Source organism: Aphidius gifuensis, linkage group LG6 (assembly GCF_014905175.1).
Source record: "Aphidius gifuensis isolate YNYX2018 linkage group LG6, ASM1490517v1, whole genome shotgun sequence".
NCBI lineage: Eukaryota > Metazoa > Arthropoda > Insecta > Hymenoptera > Braconidae > Aphidius > Aphidius gifuensis.
Genome location: NC_057793.1, coordinates 7,821,988 through 7,839,230, shown reverse-complemented (window position 1 = coordinate 7,839,230; position 17,243 = coordinate 7,821,988). Strand labels below are relative to the sequence as shown.

At 23.7% G+C, this 17,243-nt stretch overlaps 3 protein-coding genes across 6 annotated transcripts; 2 read left to right on the top strand and 1 right to left on the bottom strand.

The window, feature by feature from the left end:
• Positions 1-100: 100 nt before the first annotated feature.
• Positions 101-2,612, bottom strand: LOC122859282 (heat shock protein 70 B2-like). The gene has a single exon (XM_044162733.1). It carries the CDS (start codon positions 2,044-2,046, stop codon positions 151-153), a length of 1,896 nt encoding a protein of 631 aa, XP_044018668.1. The 5' UTR covers positions 2,047-2,612; the 3' UTR covers positions 101-150.
• On the top strand, positions 2,185-5,741 carry LOC122859284 (putative uncharacterized protein DDB_G0291812). Of its 4 annotated transcripts, XR_006374337.1 has the most exons (7): positions 2,185-2,617; positions 2,700-2,981; positions 3,076-3,314; positions 3,392-4,564; positions 4,626-5,273; positions 5,363-5,415; positions 5,646-5,741. XR_006374337.1 is itself a non-coding variant. In XM_044162737.1 (6 exons), the coding sequence occupies exons 4-5, from the start codon at positions 4,217-4,219 to the stop codon at positions 5,259-5,261; spliced, it is 984 nt and encodes a 327-aa protein (XP_044018672.1). In that variant the 5' UTR covers positions 2,185-2,617; positions 2,700-2,898; positions 3,076-3,314; positions 3,392-4,216; the 3' UTR covers positions 5,262-5,273; positions 5,363-5,741. The 4 variants fall into 4 exon arrangements, 3 of the variants coding, with proteins under 3 accessions (XP_044018672.1, XP_044018670.1, XP_044018671.1); XM_044162737.1 differs by having other exon boundaries at positions 2,700-2,898; positions 5,363-5,741; XM_044162735.1 differs by having other exon boundaries at positions 5,363-5,741.
• A 3,806-nt stretch (positions 5,742-9,547) lies between these two features.
• Positions 9,548-12,327, top strand: LOC122859280. The gene is made up of 2 exons (XM_044162726.1): positions 9,548-9,728; positions 9,815-12,327. Exon 2 carries the CDS (start codon positions 10,177-10,179, stop codon positions 12,022-12,024), a length of 1,848 nt encoding a protein of 615 aa, XP_044018661.1. The 5' UTR covers positions 9,548-9,728; positions 9,815-10,176; the 3' UTR covers positions 12,025-12,327.
• The last annotated feature ends 4,916 nt before the right edge of the window (positions 12,328-17,243 follow it).

Sequence of the window (17,243 nt, the reverse complement as noted above, 5' to 3'; positions counted from 1 at the left end):
TTTTTTTTTTTTTTCTTTTATAATTTACAATCAGTCATAAATGCATAGAAAAAAAAAATTAAATCAACTGACTAGTAAAAAAAAAAATAAACAGTCTTTAAATATAGTTTTTTTTTTTTTTTTAAATTATTAATCTGAATTTAAATGGGTTTAATCAACTTCTTCAACAGTTGGTCCAGATGAATTACCAGCTCCAGGCTGTTGATTATTTCCAGCTTGATGAATCTTGGTCATAATTGATGAGCATACTTTTTGTACATCTTGTAATTTGTCAGTGTACTCTTCTTTTTCAGCAAGTTGATTGTTGTCAAGCCACTTGAGTGTTTCATCACAAATTTTAGTAGCTTGATCCTTGTCATCTTGATTGAGTTTTGCGGCACTTTCTTGAACAGCCTGTTTGACTGAGAATATATAAGTCTCCAATTGATTACGTGCTGAAACTTTTTCTTTTTGTTGATTATCTTGATCTTTGTATTTTTCAGCCTCTGCCAACATACGATCAATTTCTTCACGTGATAAACGTCCCTTGTCATTGGTTATTGTAACATTACTTGAACGACCAGTTGCTGTGTCTTTAGCTGTTACATGAAGTATACCATTTGCATCAAGATCAAATGTTACATCAATTTTAGGTACTCCACGTGGTGCTGGTGCTATGCCACTTAATTCAAATTTACCAAGTAAATTATTGTCCTTGGTCATTGCTCTTTCACCTTCATAAACTTGTATTCCAACACCAGGTTGATTGTCAGCATATGTTGTAAATGTTTGTGATTGTTTACATGGAATTCTTGCATTTCTTTCAATGATATTTGTCATCATTCCTCCAGCAGTTTCAATACCCAATGATAATGGTGCAACATCAACAAGAAGTACATCTTGTAGTGTTGATGATTTACCACCTTCACCAGTTAATATTGCAGCTTGTACAGCAGCTCCATATGCTACTGCCTCGTCGGGGTTTATTGAAAGATTAAGCTGTTTACCACAGAAAAAGTTTTGTAACATTGATTGAATTTTTGGAATTCTTGTTGAACCACCAACAAGAACAACATCATGAATTGATTTTTTATCCATTTTAGCATCAGCAAGAGCTTTTTCAACTGGTTCAAGTGTAGATCTAAATAAATCAGCACATAATTCTTCAAATCTTGCTCTTGATATTTTTGTATAAAAATCAATACCATCAATAAGAGCATCAATTTCAATAGTTGCTTCTGTACTTGATGATAATGTACGTTTAGCACGTTCAGCTGCTGTTCTTAATCTTCTTAATGCTCTTGAATTACTTTTAACATTTTTTTTATATTTTCTTTCAAATTCTTTACACAAATGATCAACCAATCTTGAATCAAAATCTTCACCACCTAAATGTGTATCACCAGCTGTTGATTTTACCTCGAATAATGAACCTTCATCAATTGTCAATATTGATACATCAAATGTACCACCACCAAGATCAAATATAAGTACATTTTTTTCACCTTTTAAATTTTTATCAAGACCATATGCTAATGCAGCAGCAGTTGGTTCATTTATTATTCTTAATACATTTAATCCAGCAATTGCACCAGCATCTTTTGTAGCTTGACGTTGTGAATCATTAAAATATGCTGGTACTGTAACAACAGCATCACGTACTTTTTCACCAAGAAATGCTTCAGCTGTTTCTTTCATTTTAATAAGTACCATTGAACTTATTTCTTCTGGATTAAATTTTTTAACTTCACCACGATATTCAACTTGTATTTTTGGCTTTCCAGATTCATTGACAACTTTAAATGGCCAATGTTTGATGTCTGCTTGAATTTTTTCATCATTAAATTTACGTCCAATTAAACGTTTTGCATCAAATACTGTATTTGATGGATTCATTGCCACTTGATTTTTTGCTCCATCACCAATGATACGTTCAGTATCAGTAAATGCAACATATGATGGTGTTGTTCTGTTGCCTTGATCGTTTGCAATTATTTCAACTTTTCCTTGTTGCCATACACCAACACAGGAGTATGTTGTACCCAAATCAATTCCAATTGCAGGCATTGTGATTGTTTTTTTTTTTATTTTTAAACACTTTAACTCTTTCACTTGTAACTTGTTCAATGTTTGTTTGTAAACTGATGTTGGATCTGTCAGTTGCCCAGCTTATATACTACTTGCTTCTCCCACCACCACAGCGAAGAGTTCTACTGTATTCACGATGTTTCGAGCAATTTCGAGAATCTACCAGTTGCATATTCTACAATATTCTATTCAAATAAAAATCATTAAATATTAATTTTATTTCATCATTTAACTAATAAACAATTTAATAATATTTTATTAATTAATTTTTAATTATTTTTAATATATATTTTTATATTGATGAAATTTTCTCGACTAGTGTTTCGAATTTTCTCGAGTTTTTTATTTATTTTTATGTGATGTCAAAGTAGTGTGTGTGTGTGTGTTTTATTTTGATGATGATGTCAGTTTGTGATATCATCATGGAAATGTTTATATTTTTTTTCAAAATATGAATATAATTATTTTAAATTTAATTTATAATTTTTTTGGATAGCTGACAGATTGATACAAGTGGGAGATGGATAGCATCATCATTCAGTTCATTCTGGTAACTTTGAGAAACTTTGAGAATTTTCAGAAACATCTAGATGACAATTGTAAATGTGTGTATGTTTTTTTTTCTGTTCCAGAGTGTTCTCGATCAGCTGTGCTTGTAGATAAAAAAAAAAAAAAAACAACAACAACAACAATGTGTCATTGTGTCTTGCAGTCTAATATAAATTGATAATAAATATGTCAAATTTTATTTTATTGATGATTAATTGGAGCTTGTTAAATATCACTGTAAATATTTTTAACAATAATGGTTCTATTGATAATGGCTAAACTGTAAATATTGATATAATAACAATAATTTTTCTTTATCTTGATATATAATTTTGAGGACATCTTGACGTTAAAATTATTATCATGTAAGTTATTTTAATATTTTTTTTAACATGATGATGAAAATTAACATTAATTAATTTTCTACTATCTTGAATTATGAAGATATTTTTGTTACAGATGACAATTTACATGACCATGAATGAGAGACAACAATACTAGTTGTCAAGAAGCATTTGTTATATTTTTAAATACACAAAAGAGTCTTTAAAAATTTACACAAAGAAGAAGAGACGTTAAATGAAGTTGATGAAAACTGTAAATCACAAATGAATAAACAACATTAACAACAAGAGACAATTTAAATTTCATCAGTTTGAACAACTAGTCAACAAATTAATCCAAATGACTTGAAAGAGGTAAATAATCTATTAATTGTCATTTTATGAATGTTTAATAAAGCTACATTAAAAATTTAATAATTTATATTAAACAGATAGCATTGTTGACGACAAACAGTGTTGATGGTGTTGATGATTATCCTGTTTGTATTAAAGCAATGAGACAAGCAAAAAGAAGAAAAAGAAAATTTAACCATTTTTCATTTTAAAAACAATTATCATGTTTACCTGGATCAGATATAAAACATCATGATTTAATTTTAAATGAATGGTTGAATTATTGTTTATTTGAAAATTAATATCCAACTATGATTTAATCAATTAGTTGGATCTTGGGAAAAAATTAGATGCTGATGTATAATTAATGTCATCGAAAAAATATTGAAAAGCAAGTGCTGATATTTTTGGAAGTTCATTTGATGATGATGATGATGATCGACGACGTAGATCATCAACTGGCGTGTGACATATTGTACCATAATCAATAAAGAAAAATATTGTTGCTATTTTTTAATAAACCTCGTTGATAAATTTTTTTATCTTTATTAATTTACATAATATTAATATATATTAATTGATCTTTATTGAATTTATTTCTTTTGTTTTCTTCAATGATAATATGTGCTGCCAATCGGTAACATCGGAAAATTGCTGGTTGTTTCTGGACCTTGTCAGCTGTTAATTCAACAAAAATAAACATAATATAAAAACACACACACACTGATACACAAAATTAATAAAAATAAATAAATAAAAAATTCGCAAATACGTCAAACGATTTATAACAGATATAAAAACGTAAATAACCACAAAATAAAAATAACGAAATTTGATATCATATTATAAAAAAAAATATACTGAAATATTATTTATAAAAAAAAAAAAAAAAGAAAAAAAACTGTTAAATTATTTAAACTACAATGCAAAATAACAACTGGAGAAATTCACATGATAATTTTTCAATTAGTGACTTTCAAAATTTGCCAAAGATTGAATATGTCAATCAAGAAAATCATCATCATCTTCCAGCTAATAAAAAAAAAACATTGGACATAACATTGACAAGTCAATTAAATTTTTTTGATTATCAAAAAATTAATGATAATATACAAAGAATAATTTCATCTGATGAAAAAACAATTGTACCATCTTCTTCATCATCAACATCATCAAGCCTTGAAATTGTCAATAATTATGATATAAAAAAAATAAACAAAAAAAGAAAAAACTCAAATATTATCAATATTAATTTACAACAAGCATTAGAGGTAATATATATTTATCAAATAATAATATAACAATTAAAATATTAATTAAAAAAAATTTCAGAAACATGGATATTATAATTTACTTGAATCATCAACAAAGCCAACAAAAATAACAATGGATATTTGTAAATTAAGTGTCAATATGTCAATAGTCAACACACTATGGCTTAAAAAAATAAGCCAAAAAAATAAAAAGAAAAAATTAACAAAATTGAAAAGTTTAATAATACAAAAACATAAATTTAAAAAACAATCATCATCATCATCGTCATCATCATCTGAATTAATTCCCATGAATTTTAATAATAGAAATTTGACAGACACATGTAGTATTAATTTAAATCAATTAAAAATATCACCATCATCAAATAATGATTTAATTAATCAAGAATTGATTATAAAAATGTCATCATTATCATGTAATCATGATATTCTTAATCATCGTGATAGCTCAAAGGACATAATCATTGATGATGTCATAACATTTCATCCAAATTTAGAAGAGACATTGAATAACATTAGTTTGCAAACAAAAATTAATGATTATGATGGTGATGATGATGATGATCAATACAGTACATATTCAAGTCTTGTTATTGATGAAATTCATGATATTGATAAAATAAGTAATTTAAGTATTCAAGATGATAATAAAATTGATCATCAAAATAATGATTTAAATAAAAAAATATTCTAACAAATTTAAAGAGTGAGTAGTAATTAAAAAAAATATTTAAATTATAATTATTAATAGTTACATTTTGGTGATAATGATTTTCTTTTTTTTTTTTTTTTTAGATATTATTAACATGTAGAAAATATATTTATATATTTTGTAAGAGTTTTATTAAGTAAGTATATAATGACATGTAAATTGAGTCAATTGTTTGAGAAATTATTTCAGAAAATATTTGGATATAAAAAAAAAAATATAAATTATATATAAAATGAAGATAAAATTCAATTTATTATTATTGCAAAAGAAAGTAATTAATGTTGATGATAATTTTTTAAAATTCATGATAATAAAAGTATTTATTATTGTTGTTTTAATTTTTTTTTTTTCTTTGTTATTGTTCAGGTGGTGTTAATATTATTGTCAATATGGTTGACAAACTAATTGACATTAAAATGGATTTATCAGTTGTGTTGGAATAATTATCTATTATTGGACAAAAGTATGATAATTTAATTTATTAATGAAAATTAATTTATATATTTTAATTTTGTTATTTATTTTTTTAGAAAAATATAAAATTAATTGCTTAAAAAAGTTATTGAAGAATGAAAAAAAAATTTAAACAATATATTTGTAATTGAGATAATGATTTATAATTATTTATAATTAATGAAAATATTATTAACTCATATTTTGATGAATTTATATTTCTAAAATACTAACATCAAGCCGATAAATTATTTTTTTTTTTATACTAAAATATTCATATAATAGAATTTATTAAAACATATTTTATTTTATGTACTATTTTCATAGAATAATAAACAATTTAAAAATAATAACATATATTTTTCATTATTTATAATAAAATATATGAAAAACCACATGGAAAATTTGGCGTATATTGTATATGAAACTTTAACAGACATACGAGGACAATTAAATGAATATATATAACAACGATTATGTTTGAATAAATATGAATTTATTTTTACAGTTTACAATATTTTTGTAAATTTTAATATAACATTTTAGGAGGATTACCAGCATCAATTTAAACATCATTAATAAACACAAATACACATAAATAATTAGAAATTTTTATACAATAAAAACTTTTCACTCATTACCATTGATATTTATTTTAACATTGATAATTAATCATTAAAACCAAAAACATGTACCCGCACATTTCCAACATGACTTACAATCGACATCACGGTCACATGTAGTTGCGTTTGGGCCAGTTTGGGCCACTGTCTTTTCTAGAATAGCACCACATACTTAATATACTTGCACATTTTGTCCAACATTTTTCCTTGTGACATCCTTGACCTTGAACGGTACATGTAGTAACCCTTAATCCCTCAATGTTCCATGACTTATATGCATTATTGGCATCGTTCAAATCGTTTGGTAATGAATTAATTTACACAAAAATGTGGTGATTCAGAAAAAGAAAATTATAGTGATACTGAAAATTTTCAACAATCTTGTTGTTTTTGCTGCAATTATCGAAATAAAAAATGACTCATAAATAGAATTATTTTTAAAAAGCTTATATAACTTATAAGCTAAAATATTCAAAAACAATTCAAAGCAATAAATAAGATAAAATATTAAAAAGCTTATATAACTTATAAGATAAAATATTCAAAAACAATTCAAAGCAATAAATCAATAAAAAAATATAAAATGTATATGAAAAAAATATAAAAATATTTTCAATTGATATTTGTTTTGGTATTTTTATCATATCGTAAAAAATCGACCTAAATAATAATCATTGCTTTCTGATCTCATTTAAAATGCCCCATATATATTAATAAAAAAAATAATAACAAGTAAAATTTTTGAAAAACAAATAAATTTCTACAAAAAAATATGTCTCATTATGTTTGTGTCAATGCAATAGAAAAATTTTATCAGGTAATCAACAATAATTATTTTTGTCAATTATTTTTTAATTTATTATATATACTCGAAGGACATTAGTGATTATGACCATTTAAATTTCAAAAATTTACAATTATGTTCATTAATTTTTTTTTTTTTTATCATAATTAAAAAGCACTCTATTTTCGTTTGTAATTTTTAAAATTTAATTATTCATAATTGCTAATGTTCTTCGACTATATAATGAATTGAAAAATTGTCATTTTCACTATATACATATAATCAATTTTTTAAAATCAACTTGTGAAAAATAAAAAAATATCCAACTTAAATAAAGTAAGTTTAATTATATATAAGCCGTAAATATAAAATTGAATATAATATTAAAATAATGTATTAATACAATTTATTTATTTTTTTAAACTAAAATTATTCTATCACTTATATATTTTAAATTTTTTTTAAATAATTAATTTCAGATGAAGAACATATCAATATTGGTATTAATGATAGTTTTTGGTTTGAGTACACATTTTTTTGTAATTTTATCGCACGGTTTCAATGTATTCGACGATCCCAATAATGAAAAAAAGTCATGGAGATACGGGAATCTCAGGACTACTACATGTGGCTATGAAAAGCAAGGATGTCACGAAGGAAAATGTTGGACAAAATGTGCAAGTATATTAAGAATGTGGTGCTATTCTAGAAAAGACAGTGGCCCAAACGCAACTACATGTGACCATGATTTAGGTTGTAGGTCATGTTGGAAATGTGCAAGTACATGTTTTTGGTTTTAATGATCAATTATCAATGTTGAAATAAATATCAATGGTAATGAGTGAAAAGTTTTTATTGTATAAAAATTCCTAATTATTCATGTGTATTTATGTTTATTAATGATGTTTCCATTGATACTGGTAATCACCAAGTAATCCTCCAAAAATGTTATATTAAAATTTACGAAAATATTGTAAACTGTAAAAATAAATTTATATTTATTCAAACATAATCGTTGTTGATTATTCACTGGAAGAGCATTATCTATTATGAATAATTATACTTTGCAAATTACAAATAAAAGTATAGAGTGCATTGTATAATTATGATAAAAAAAAAAAAAAAAATTAATGAACATAATTGTAAATTTTTGAAATTTAAATGGTCATAATCACTAATGTCCTTCGAGTATATATGATAAATGAAAAAATAATTGACAAAAATAATTATTGTTGATTACCTGATAAAATTTTTCTATTGCATTGACACAAACATAATGAGACATATTTTTTTGTAGAAATTTATTTGTTTTTCAAAAATTTTACTTGTTATTATTTTTTTTATTAATATATATGGGGCATTTTAAATGAGATCAGAAAGCAATGATTATTATTTAGGTCGATTTTTTACGATATGATAAAAATACCAAAACAAATATCAATTGAAAATATTTTTATATTTTTTTATTGATTTATTGCTTTGAATTGTTTTTGAATATTTTATCTTTTATATTAAACGAAATGCAATTTTAATAGAAAGTAACTAAAAAATTAAAATTAAAAATAAGTTATATAAGCTTTTTAAAAATAATTCTATTTATGAGTCATTTTTTATTTCGATAATTGCAGCAAAAACAACAAGATTGTTGAAAATTTTCAGTATCACTATAATTTTCTTTTTCTGAATCACCACAATAATTTACCTGTAATTTTTATATACAAGTGATTCATGAAAAATGAATAATAATTTTTATTTTAAATTTATATATTATTACAGGGAAAAAAAAAAAAAATTCCATACCTCAAGATCTGATTGTATGAAATCATTGCAATGATTCTTTTTGCGCCATTATATTCATCAATATTGAAATATTATATTAACAACAAATTTTTCAACATCATTTAAAGCAAATTGCAATTCAAAGATTTTGCATGCAATAACTTATTACACTTATGAGTTATGACAATCAAATTAATTAGTAAATTAATTGCAGTATACTGAAAAAAATTTAATAACATGTAAATGATCAATCAAAATAAAAATGGAAAAAAAAAAAAAAAAACATTTTTAATATACTTACAATTTGCTTACATGACAAAATAAATGTTTAAAATAAAAAACTACTTTGTATAAAATGGTATTTTTGATGTTCAATATTGCGGAAATTATCAACTGGTGGTACTTCAAAAAAAAAATATAAGCTGTATCATATATGTATTATATAAAATCGTAATATACAGTGCAGGTTCACACGTTGTTCCAAGCATACATATATATATCATATACGTATAGTACTTCTATATATATATGTATGATATCATATGCAGAAGAGTGCAAATGATAACGCGTTGTCGCGGTCAGATATATGTTTACATGAATCTCATGTTCGCGCATGCCTGCCTCAATGTATACAGATCAAAAACGTTGCCAGGCTGTATCAAACATGTCTATAAATTTGTCATACATATAATTACGGTGTGTATAAAAAAAATAAAATTTTGGTTGAATAAAAAGATTATAAACTTTATTATATTAGTCTCCACAATAAGAAGAATATTCCGAGGATATCTCAAGGGTTGATTTACATACGTAAAATAAATTATATATATATATATATCAGAATACTTGAAATATGAATTGTAAATTTTGAATAATTAATTTCTTTTGTTTTGCAGGTTGTTGCGCGACACACTTACGTGATACATAATATGAAATTGTTTTAATACAATAATTAGTGAATCAAACAATTATAACAACATTTTAACTATATACGTGTTAACGTATTTTCTTCGCATTCAAGACATTTTGAAATATATAAATATACGAATTTATGGTAATATCATTTTTTCTCATATATATTATATGAACAAACAAACTATATGCAAATAAATAATCAATAATGAAAAAGCCTTGAATTCATTAAGGGATTACACGCAATTTTAACTTGACACAACAAAGAATCATATAAAAGTATAAAACTTCATTGGACATTTAATGACCAAAAAAATATAAATTGTTTTTTTATACAGTCAACAAAATGATTCTCATCAACGTGGGATTGTTACTTTTCATAGTGACATCAAGTAAATTAATATCTTGTACAGAATTAGATTCAAAAAATTTAAAATATAAACTAGCAAGTAAATTTGGACTCATTGATGTTTCAACAAAAAGTGAAGTAATCAAGAATAAAGATTTATTACAAGCTTGTCTTGATGATTTTGTGACCTCTCACTTGAAGAAACAGCCAAAAATCATTACAGTTATTCTGAATAAACACGTTAAAATGTCAAATATTTACTTGGAAGAAATACAAAAAAGTTACCCAACATTTGTATTTACTGAAGACTACAACGGTCAAAATAATATGAAAAAAACAAGAATGAATATTTTTATTTTATTGAGAAACCATAATGATCTTGGTGATTTTCAAATAAAAATTCATCAAATTAGTAGTCGTGGATCGACATATACAGTATTCTTAGTTGATCATTTTAAAAATAAAAAATTATTCATCGAAGAATCAAATTTATTGACTAAATTATTATGGATTAAAAAAATAGCAAATATTGTTATAATTGGTTTTGTTGAAAATTATTATCTAGCAATGAATAGTAATAAATTTAAACCAAATATACTCAGAGAACCAATGGACCCAGTGATTGTTGGCCAATGTCAAAATGGAAAATGGATAATAAATATTACGTTATTTGAACCAATGAAAATGAATAATTGTTCTGTAAATGTTGGCTATTTGAATTATGCACCGTACATGTATGCTGTTAAACAAAAAAATAATAATAAGCTTGAATATAAAGGTATTGATTTATCGATATTACGAGTTGTCGCAAATCATCTAAATTTTACAATTAATTTATCGGAAATCGTAAGAACTGAAAATGATACAAAAACACAAATAATTGCTAATTCATTTGACAACAACAGATCCTATGATATTGTTATTGGTGGTATCATTTGGCAATCAACGATTGATATTGATTACACAATTCCTCATGATGCTGCACAACTTGTTTGGCTTGTACCAGTTCTATATAAAAAAATATCACCTTTACCATTTCCTACCACAGCAAAAAAATTGATTTTAATAATTGTTGTTATATTATTTCCAATAATTGTCAAGTTTATATTATTCCATGAAATTTCATTTTTTGAAATGTTTGCTGTTTTTCTTGGCATACCGTACAATAGAAGACCACTCAGATTTTCATTCATAATATTTCTCATGTTTTGGTTTTTACTTGGTTTCATGTTAGCACAATTATCTTCATCATCATTACTAACAAGGATAAAAGATGAATCTACTGCTACAAATTATACAATAAAAAAATTAATAAAATCAGGAATAGCGATCGGTGGTTTAAAGGATACAAAAAGTTTATTCATTGGAAATGAAACATTTGAAAATTATAAAGAATTTGAACGTATTGAGTATGAAAAACAACTTCAAGATTTAATGAATGGTAAAAATAAAAAAATGACATTATTAATGGTAATGGATCCTTCAACAGTAAATACGAAATTTGATCCCTATCATGTATATGTACTACCAGAGGCTTCAATTCAGCTTCAATTTAGTTTTGCAGTATGGCATGGTTTACCATATGTCAATGAACTCGATATTATTTTACAAAGACTTATAAGAAGTGGTATTATTACACATTTTCGTCATATTGAAACAAAAAGTCGCGATATTGAATTCAACCCAATTGCCTTCAAGCGACTTAATTATTCTCACTGTTATTTATTACTTGGTATTGGTCTTGCAATTAGTTTGATAACTTTAATTTTTGAAATTATAAATTTTCGATTTAAATTAATTGATCGCATTTATAGTGTTTATCTTAAACTTGCTCACCGAGTTTGATTTGTGTTTAAGCAATAATAATAATAATAAGTTTAAAAATTGTATCAGAAGTTATTGTGTGTGATATAAATATTGTTGACCTTAAACAATGCAACTTGATTATTTTCTAGTGTACTGATAAACATCATAAACGTATACTAGTGAATTAAACTGCTCAACTAAATACATAGTGGCATTGGCTTGGTCAAGCATAATTTTTTCAATTACTTATTATTAAATAAATAAATAAATTTGTTCAATTACACTAGCAATTAATTTTTTTTCATAATTTGACTCACAATACTAATAAGAAAAAAAAAAAAACTATGTATTGCGTGCAAAATTAATTGGCTTGTCAATTTTTATTAATACGCATACATAAAAGATTGATTAATATTTTGTATCATGAATTTTAAAGCACCATGTGATATAAATTGAATTCAAAACAACATATTTTAACTAGAATTGTATCTAATGTAATTGATGTGTTATAAATGGAATAATAAATAAAAAAAAAAAAAAATGAAATAAGTATATAGTTAGATTTATTTTTAAATAAGCCACGTGAATCTATGTTGATAAAATCAGAATTTGTACTTAAATAATAATAACAACAAAGTATTGAATAAATAAAAAATTTGGAGTAAACTATTTTTTTTTTCAACTTTTGTTGAAATACAAATCTGGCTTTTACCAGTACAAGTTAGCTCACTCAATTATCGTCAAGAATAAAAAAAAGTTATTTAAAAAAATTTATTTCTCACACATGATTACAATCATGTTGTTTTTTCATGCTAGACATACGGTGCCTCTTGATCAATAATGAATGAGCCTTGAACTCAACACAGCTGGTTACCCAGTTTTGATAATCTAACGAAACAATCACAAAAAAATAAAATTTCACTGTCAAGCCAATTTTTTTTTATTTACGCTATATTGATTAGTTTTGCATAACTTTATTGGATTAAAAGTAAAACAATCACATATTACTGTTGTACAATGTTTGATAACAATTTGACTCTTACATCAATAAAAAATTGCAATTTAAAAAAAAATACTATAGATAATAAATATTTATCTGTATATATAAATGTAAATTACCTGTTTGTTATTTATCGCCATTTAATCTTTATTTTCACATGATATTATTGCTTGTTTATCACATCATCAACAAACCAAGTATCTACTGTTGACACATCCAATAGACATATATCCAACAAAATCCGACTACAATTGACAAAATGATTCTCATTATTAACACGGTATTATTACTTTTACAGCTGTTGATTTATCAGAGATAGAAGGATAAAAATATCATGAAAAATAGCAAAAACGTCATTTACAATAGACCTCTGAATAATAATATAATTATAAATTATTTTAAATTTCCAAAAAAAATTTGTGTGATTAATCGATTGACATTTATGTTTTTATTAAATTATTATAAGTCTGATAATTTGACTTTATTTATCGATATTAAAATACCATTGAAAAATTAATTCAGCAGCATGATAATTTTATTTTATTTTTTGTTTTTCCAAATTCAATGTTTGGGATTTTATGAAATATTTTTCGATTGTTAAGTAAAGAATTTCGATTGTTAAAACGTAAAGAAAATAATTGTTTTTTGTTTCAATTTTTTTTATATTTTAACATTAAAAAAAAAATAAAAAATCAACGATTTTGTTAAAATACAGCAACGTACTAGATAAGAGCTTTTTTTTTTATACTTGACATGTGCAATAAAGACGTCCGAGTTTTCTCCGGCGAATCATCAGATATTATTTGATTATACTATTATTTCTGCAGTCATTGTGCTTGATTGACGATTGTAAACTTGAATCATCGAGGCTATACGTTATATCAACTCCACTGCTTATATGTACATATATATTTTTTTTTTTTAGATAACAAAAATAATTTGAATATTCCAACGTGTCATAGAAATAAAAATTAACATGAAATGAATAATAATTGTCGAAACAAAACTAGCAATAATTATTTTTGTCAATAATTTTTTAATTTATTATATATATTTGAAGGACATTAGTGATTATGACCATTTAAATTTCAAAAATTTACAATTATGTTCATTAATTTTTTTTTTTTTTTTTTATCATAATTATACAATGCACTTTATATTTTTATTTGTAATTTGTAAAATATAATTATTCATAATAGATAATGCTCTTCCAGTGAATAATCAACAACGATTATGTTTGAATAAATATAAATTTATTTTTACAGTTTACAATATTTATTTGAATTTTAATATAACATTTTTGGAAGATTACTTGCTGATTACCAGCATCAATTGAAACATCATTAATAAACAATTTGAATATGAATTAAACAATATATTTTATAATTATCCTATGATAATTAAATTGTAATTTTATCTGATGGTGTTATTATTATTTACTATACTCTTTTTCCTCAGAATATTTATATAAGTTATTGTTACAATAAAAGTATAATAATAATAATAATAATAATAATAATAATAATAATAATAATAAAGAGACTTTTATCTTTTCCAATTATATATTATGATTTTTATAGAATAAAAACTTTTTACTTATTATCATTGATATTTACTTAAACATTGATAATTGATCATTAAAACCAAAAACATGTACCCGCACATTTCCAACATGACTTACAATCGACATCACGGTCACATGTAGTTGCGTTTGGGCCCTTGTCTTTTCTAGAATAGCACCACATGTTTAATAAACTTGCACATTTTGTCCAACATTTTCCTTCGTGACATCCTTGATCTTCATAGTCACATGTAGTAATCCTTAATCTCCCAGTGTTCCATAACCTTTGTTCATTATTGGGATCGTCGAATTCATTGAAATCGTGCGATGAAATTACACAAAAATGTGTACTCAAACCAAAAACTATCATTAATACCAACATTGATATGCTCTTTATCTGAAATTAATTATTTTAAAAAAATTTAAAATATAATAAAGTGATTGAATTATTTTAATTTAAAAAAATTAATAAATTGTATTAATATATTATTTTACTATTATATTCAATTTTATATTTACGGCTTATATACAATTAAACTTACTTTATTTAAGTTGGATATTTTTTTATTTTTCACAAGTTGATTTTAAAAAATTGATTATATGTATATAGTGAAAATGACAATTTTTCAATTCATTATATACTCGATGAGCATTAGCAATTATGAATAATTAAATTTTAAAAATTACGAACGAAAAAAGAGTGCTTTATAATTATGATAAAAAAAAATAATGAAAATAATTATTGTAAAAGGTCTCTTTATTATTATTATGATTATATACTTATAAATATTCTGCGAAAAAAGAGTATAGTAAATAAGAATAATATACCATCAGATAAAATTACAATTTAATTATCAGGATATTTATAAAATTTAAATTGTTTATTGATGATGTTTCAATTGATGCTGGTAATCAGCAAGTAATCTTCCAAAAATGTTATATTAAAATTTACGAAAATATTGTAAACTGTAAAAATAAATTTATATTTATTCAAACATATTGTTGTTTAATATATTCAATTAATTATGCTTGTATGTCTGTTAAAATTTCAGCTGATTAAAATGTTTAAAAAAATTAAATTTATTAATTATTTGTTATACATTTATCTCATTTTTCTGATTTTTTTAAAATAAACATCTACTGTATTTTTATCTGAAAAATATTAAATATTGTTAATTTTGAACATAATTAAAAAAAAAAACGTTATAATTTTTTTGCAATCGGGTGATCATGAAAAATCTCGAGGCGAGCTCAAACTGAATATCTCGGGCTATTTTGAATAGAATTATTTTTCAAAAAGCTTTCAACTTATTTTCAATTTTAATTTTTCAGTTTTTTGCTATTAAATTTGCATTTTTTTTAATATAGGAGATAAATTATTCAAAACATTTTAAAGTAATAAATCAATGAAAATATAAATGTATAAAAAAAAATATTTTCAATTCAAATTTGTTTTGGTATTTTTATCATATTGTAGAAAATCGACCTAAATAATAATCATTGCTATCTGATTTTATATAAAATGCCCCATATATATTAATATTAGAAATAATAACAGATAAAATTTTCGAAAAAAAAGAAATATCTTTTAAAAAATATGTTTCATAATGTTTGTGTTGATGCAATAGAAAAAATTTTATCAGCTAATTAACAATAATTTTTTTCGTTAATAATTTTTCAATTCATTATACATTCGAAGGACATTAGCAATTATGACCAATTAAACTTTGAAAATTTACAATTATTTTCATTATTTTTTTTTATCATAATTATAAAGCACTCTATTTTCGTTCGTAATTTTTAAAATGTAATTATTCATTATCACTAATGCTCTTCGAGTATATGTATAATGAATTGTAAAATTCTTATTTTCACCATTTATGTATTTATAATCAATTTTCAGAATTAACTTGTGAAAAATAAAAAAATATCCAACTTAAATAAAGTAAGAATATAATTCATATATAAAATTAAATATAATTAAAAAATAATATATTAATATACAATTTATCTATTTTTTTTTTTATTTTAAAGTATTTAATCATTTCATTATATTTTAAATTTTTTTTTAAATAATTAATTTCAGATGAATAACATATCAATATTGGTATTAAAAGTAGTTTTTGGTTTGAGTACCCTTTTTTGTGTAAATTCATTACCACAAAATTATAATGAAACTTCAAATAAACGTGTCAAAAGAAGATTTGAAGGTGGCGAGATATTAGATTATCGAGTTTTATGTCCCGATAGACATGGATGTGACTTAGATAAGAAGTTATGTTGGACAGGATGTGCAGGTCTTTTACGAATGTGGTGCTGGTCTAGAGGAACCGATGACCCAAACGCAACTACATGTAACTCAGAAACTAATTGCGATTCATGTTGGAAATGTGCAAGTTCATGTTTTTGGTTTTAATGATTTAATGATTAATTATCAGTGTTCAAATACATATCAATGGTAATAAGTAAAAAGTTTATATTATATAGAATAATAATATGAAATTGAGAAAAGTAAAGGTCTTTTTACTTCTTATTATTATTAATTATTATACTTTTAATTTGATAATAACTTATAAATATTCTGCGGAAAAAGGGTAGTAAATAAGAAAAATACCATCAGATAAAATTACAATTCAATTATCAGGATATTCACAAAATTTAAATTGTTCATTGATGATGTTTCAATTGATACTGTTA

Excerpts from the sequence above, each read along its gene's own strand:
- LOC122859280 (XM_044162726.1), top strand. The coding sequence starts at position 10,177 with ATGATTCTCATCAACGTGGGATTGTTACTTTTCATAGTGACATCAAGT.
- LOC122859284 (XM_044162737.1), top strand. The coding sequence starts at position 4,217 with ATGCAAAATAACAACTGGAGAAATTCACATGATAATTTTTCAATTAGT. Across the intron at positions 4,565-4,625 it reads ATTTACAACAAGCATTAGAG|AAACATGGATATTATAATTT; the intron begins GTAATATATATT and ends AAAAAATTTCAG.
- LOC122859282 (XM_044162733.1), bottom strand. The coding sequence starts at position 2,046 with ATGCCTGCAATTGGAATTGATTTGGGTACAACATACTCCTGTGTTGGT.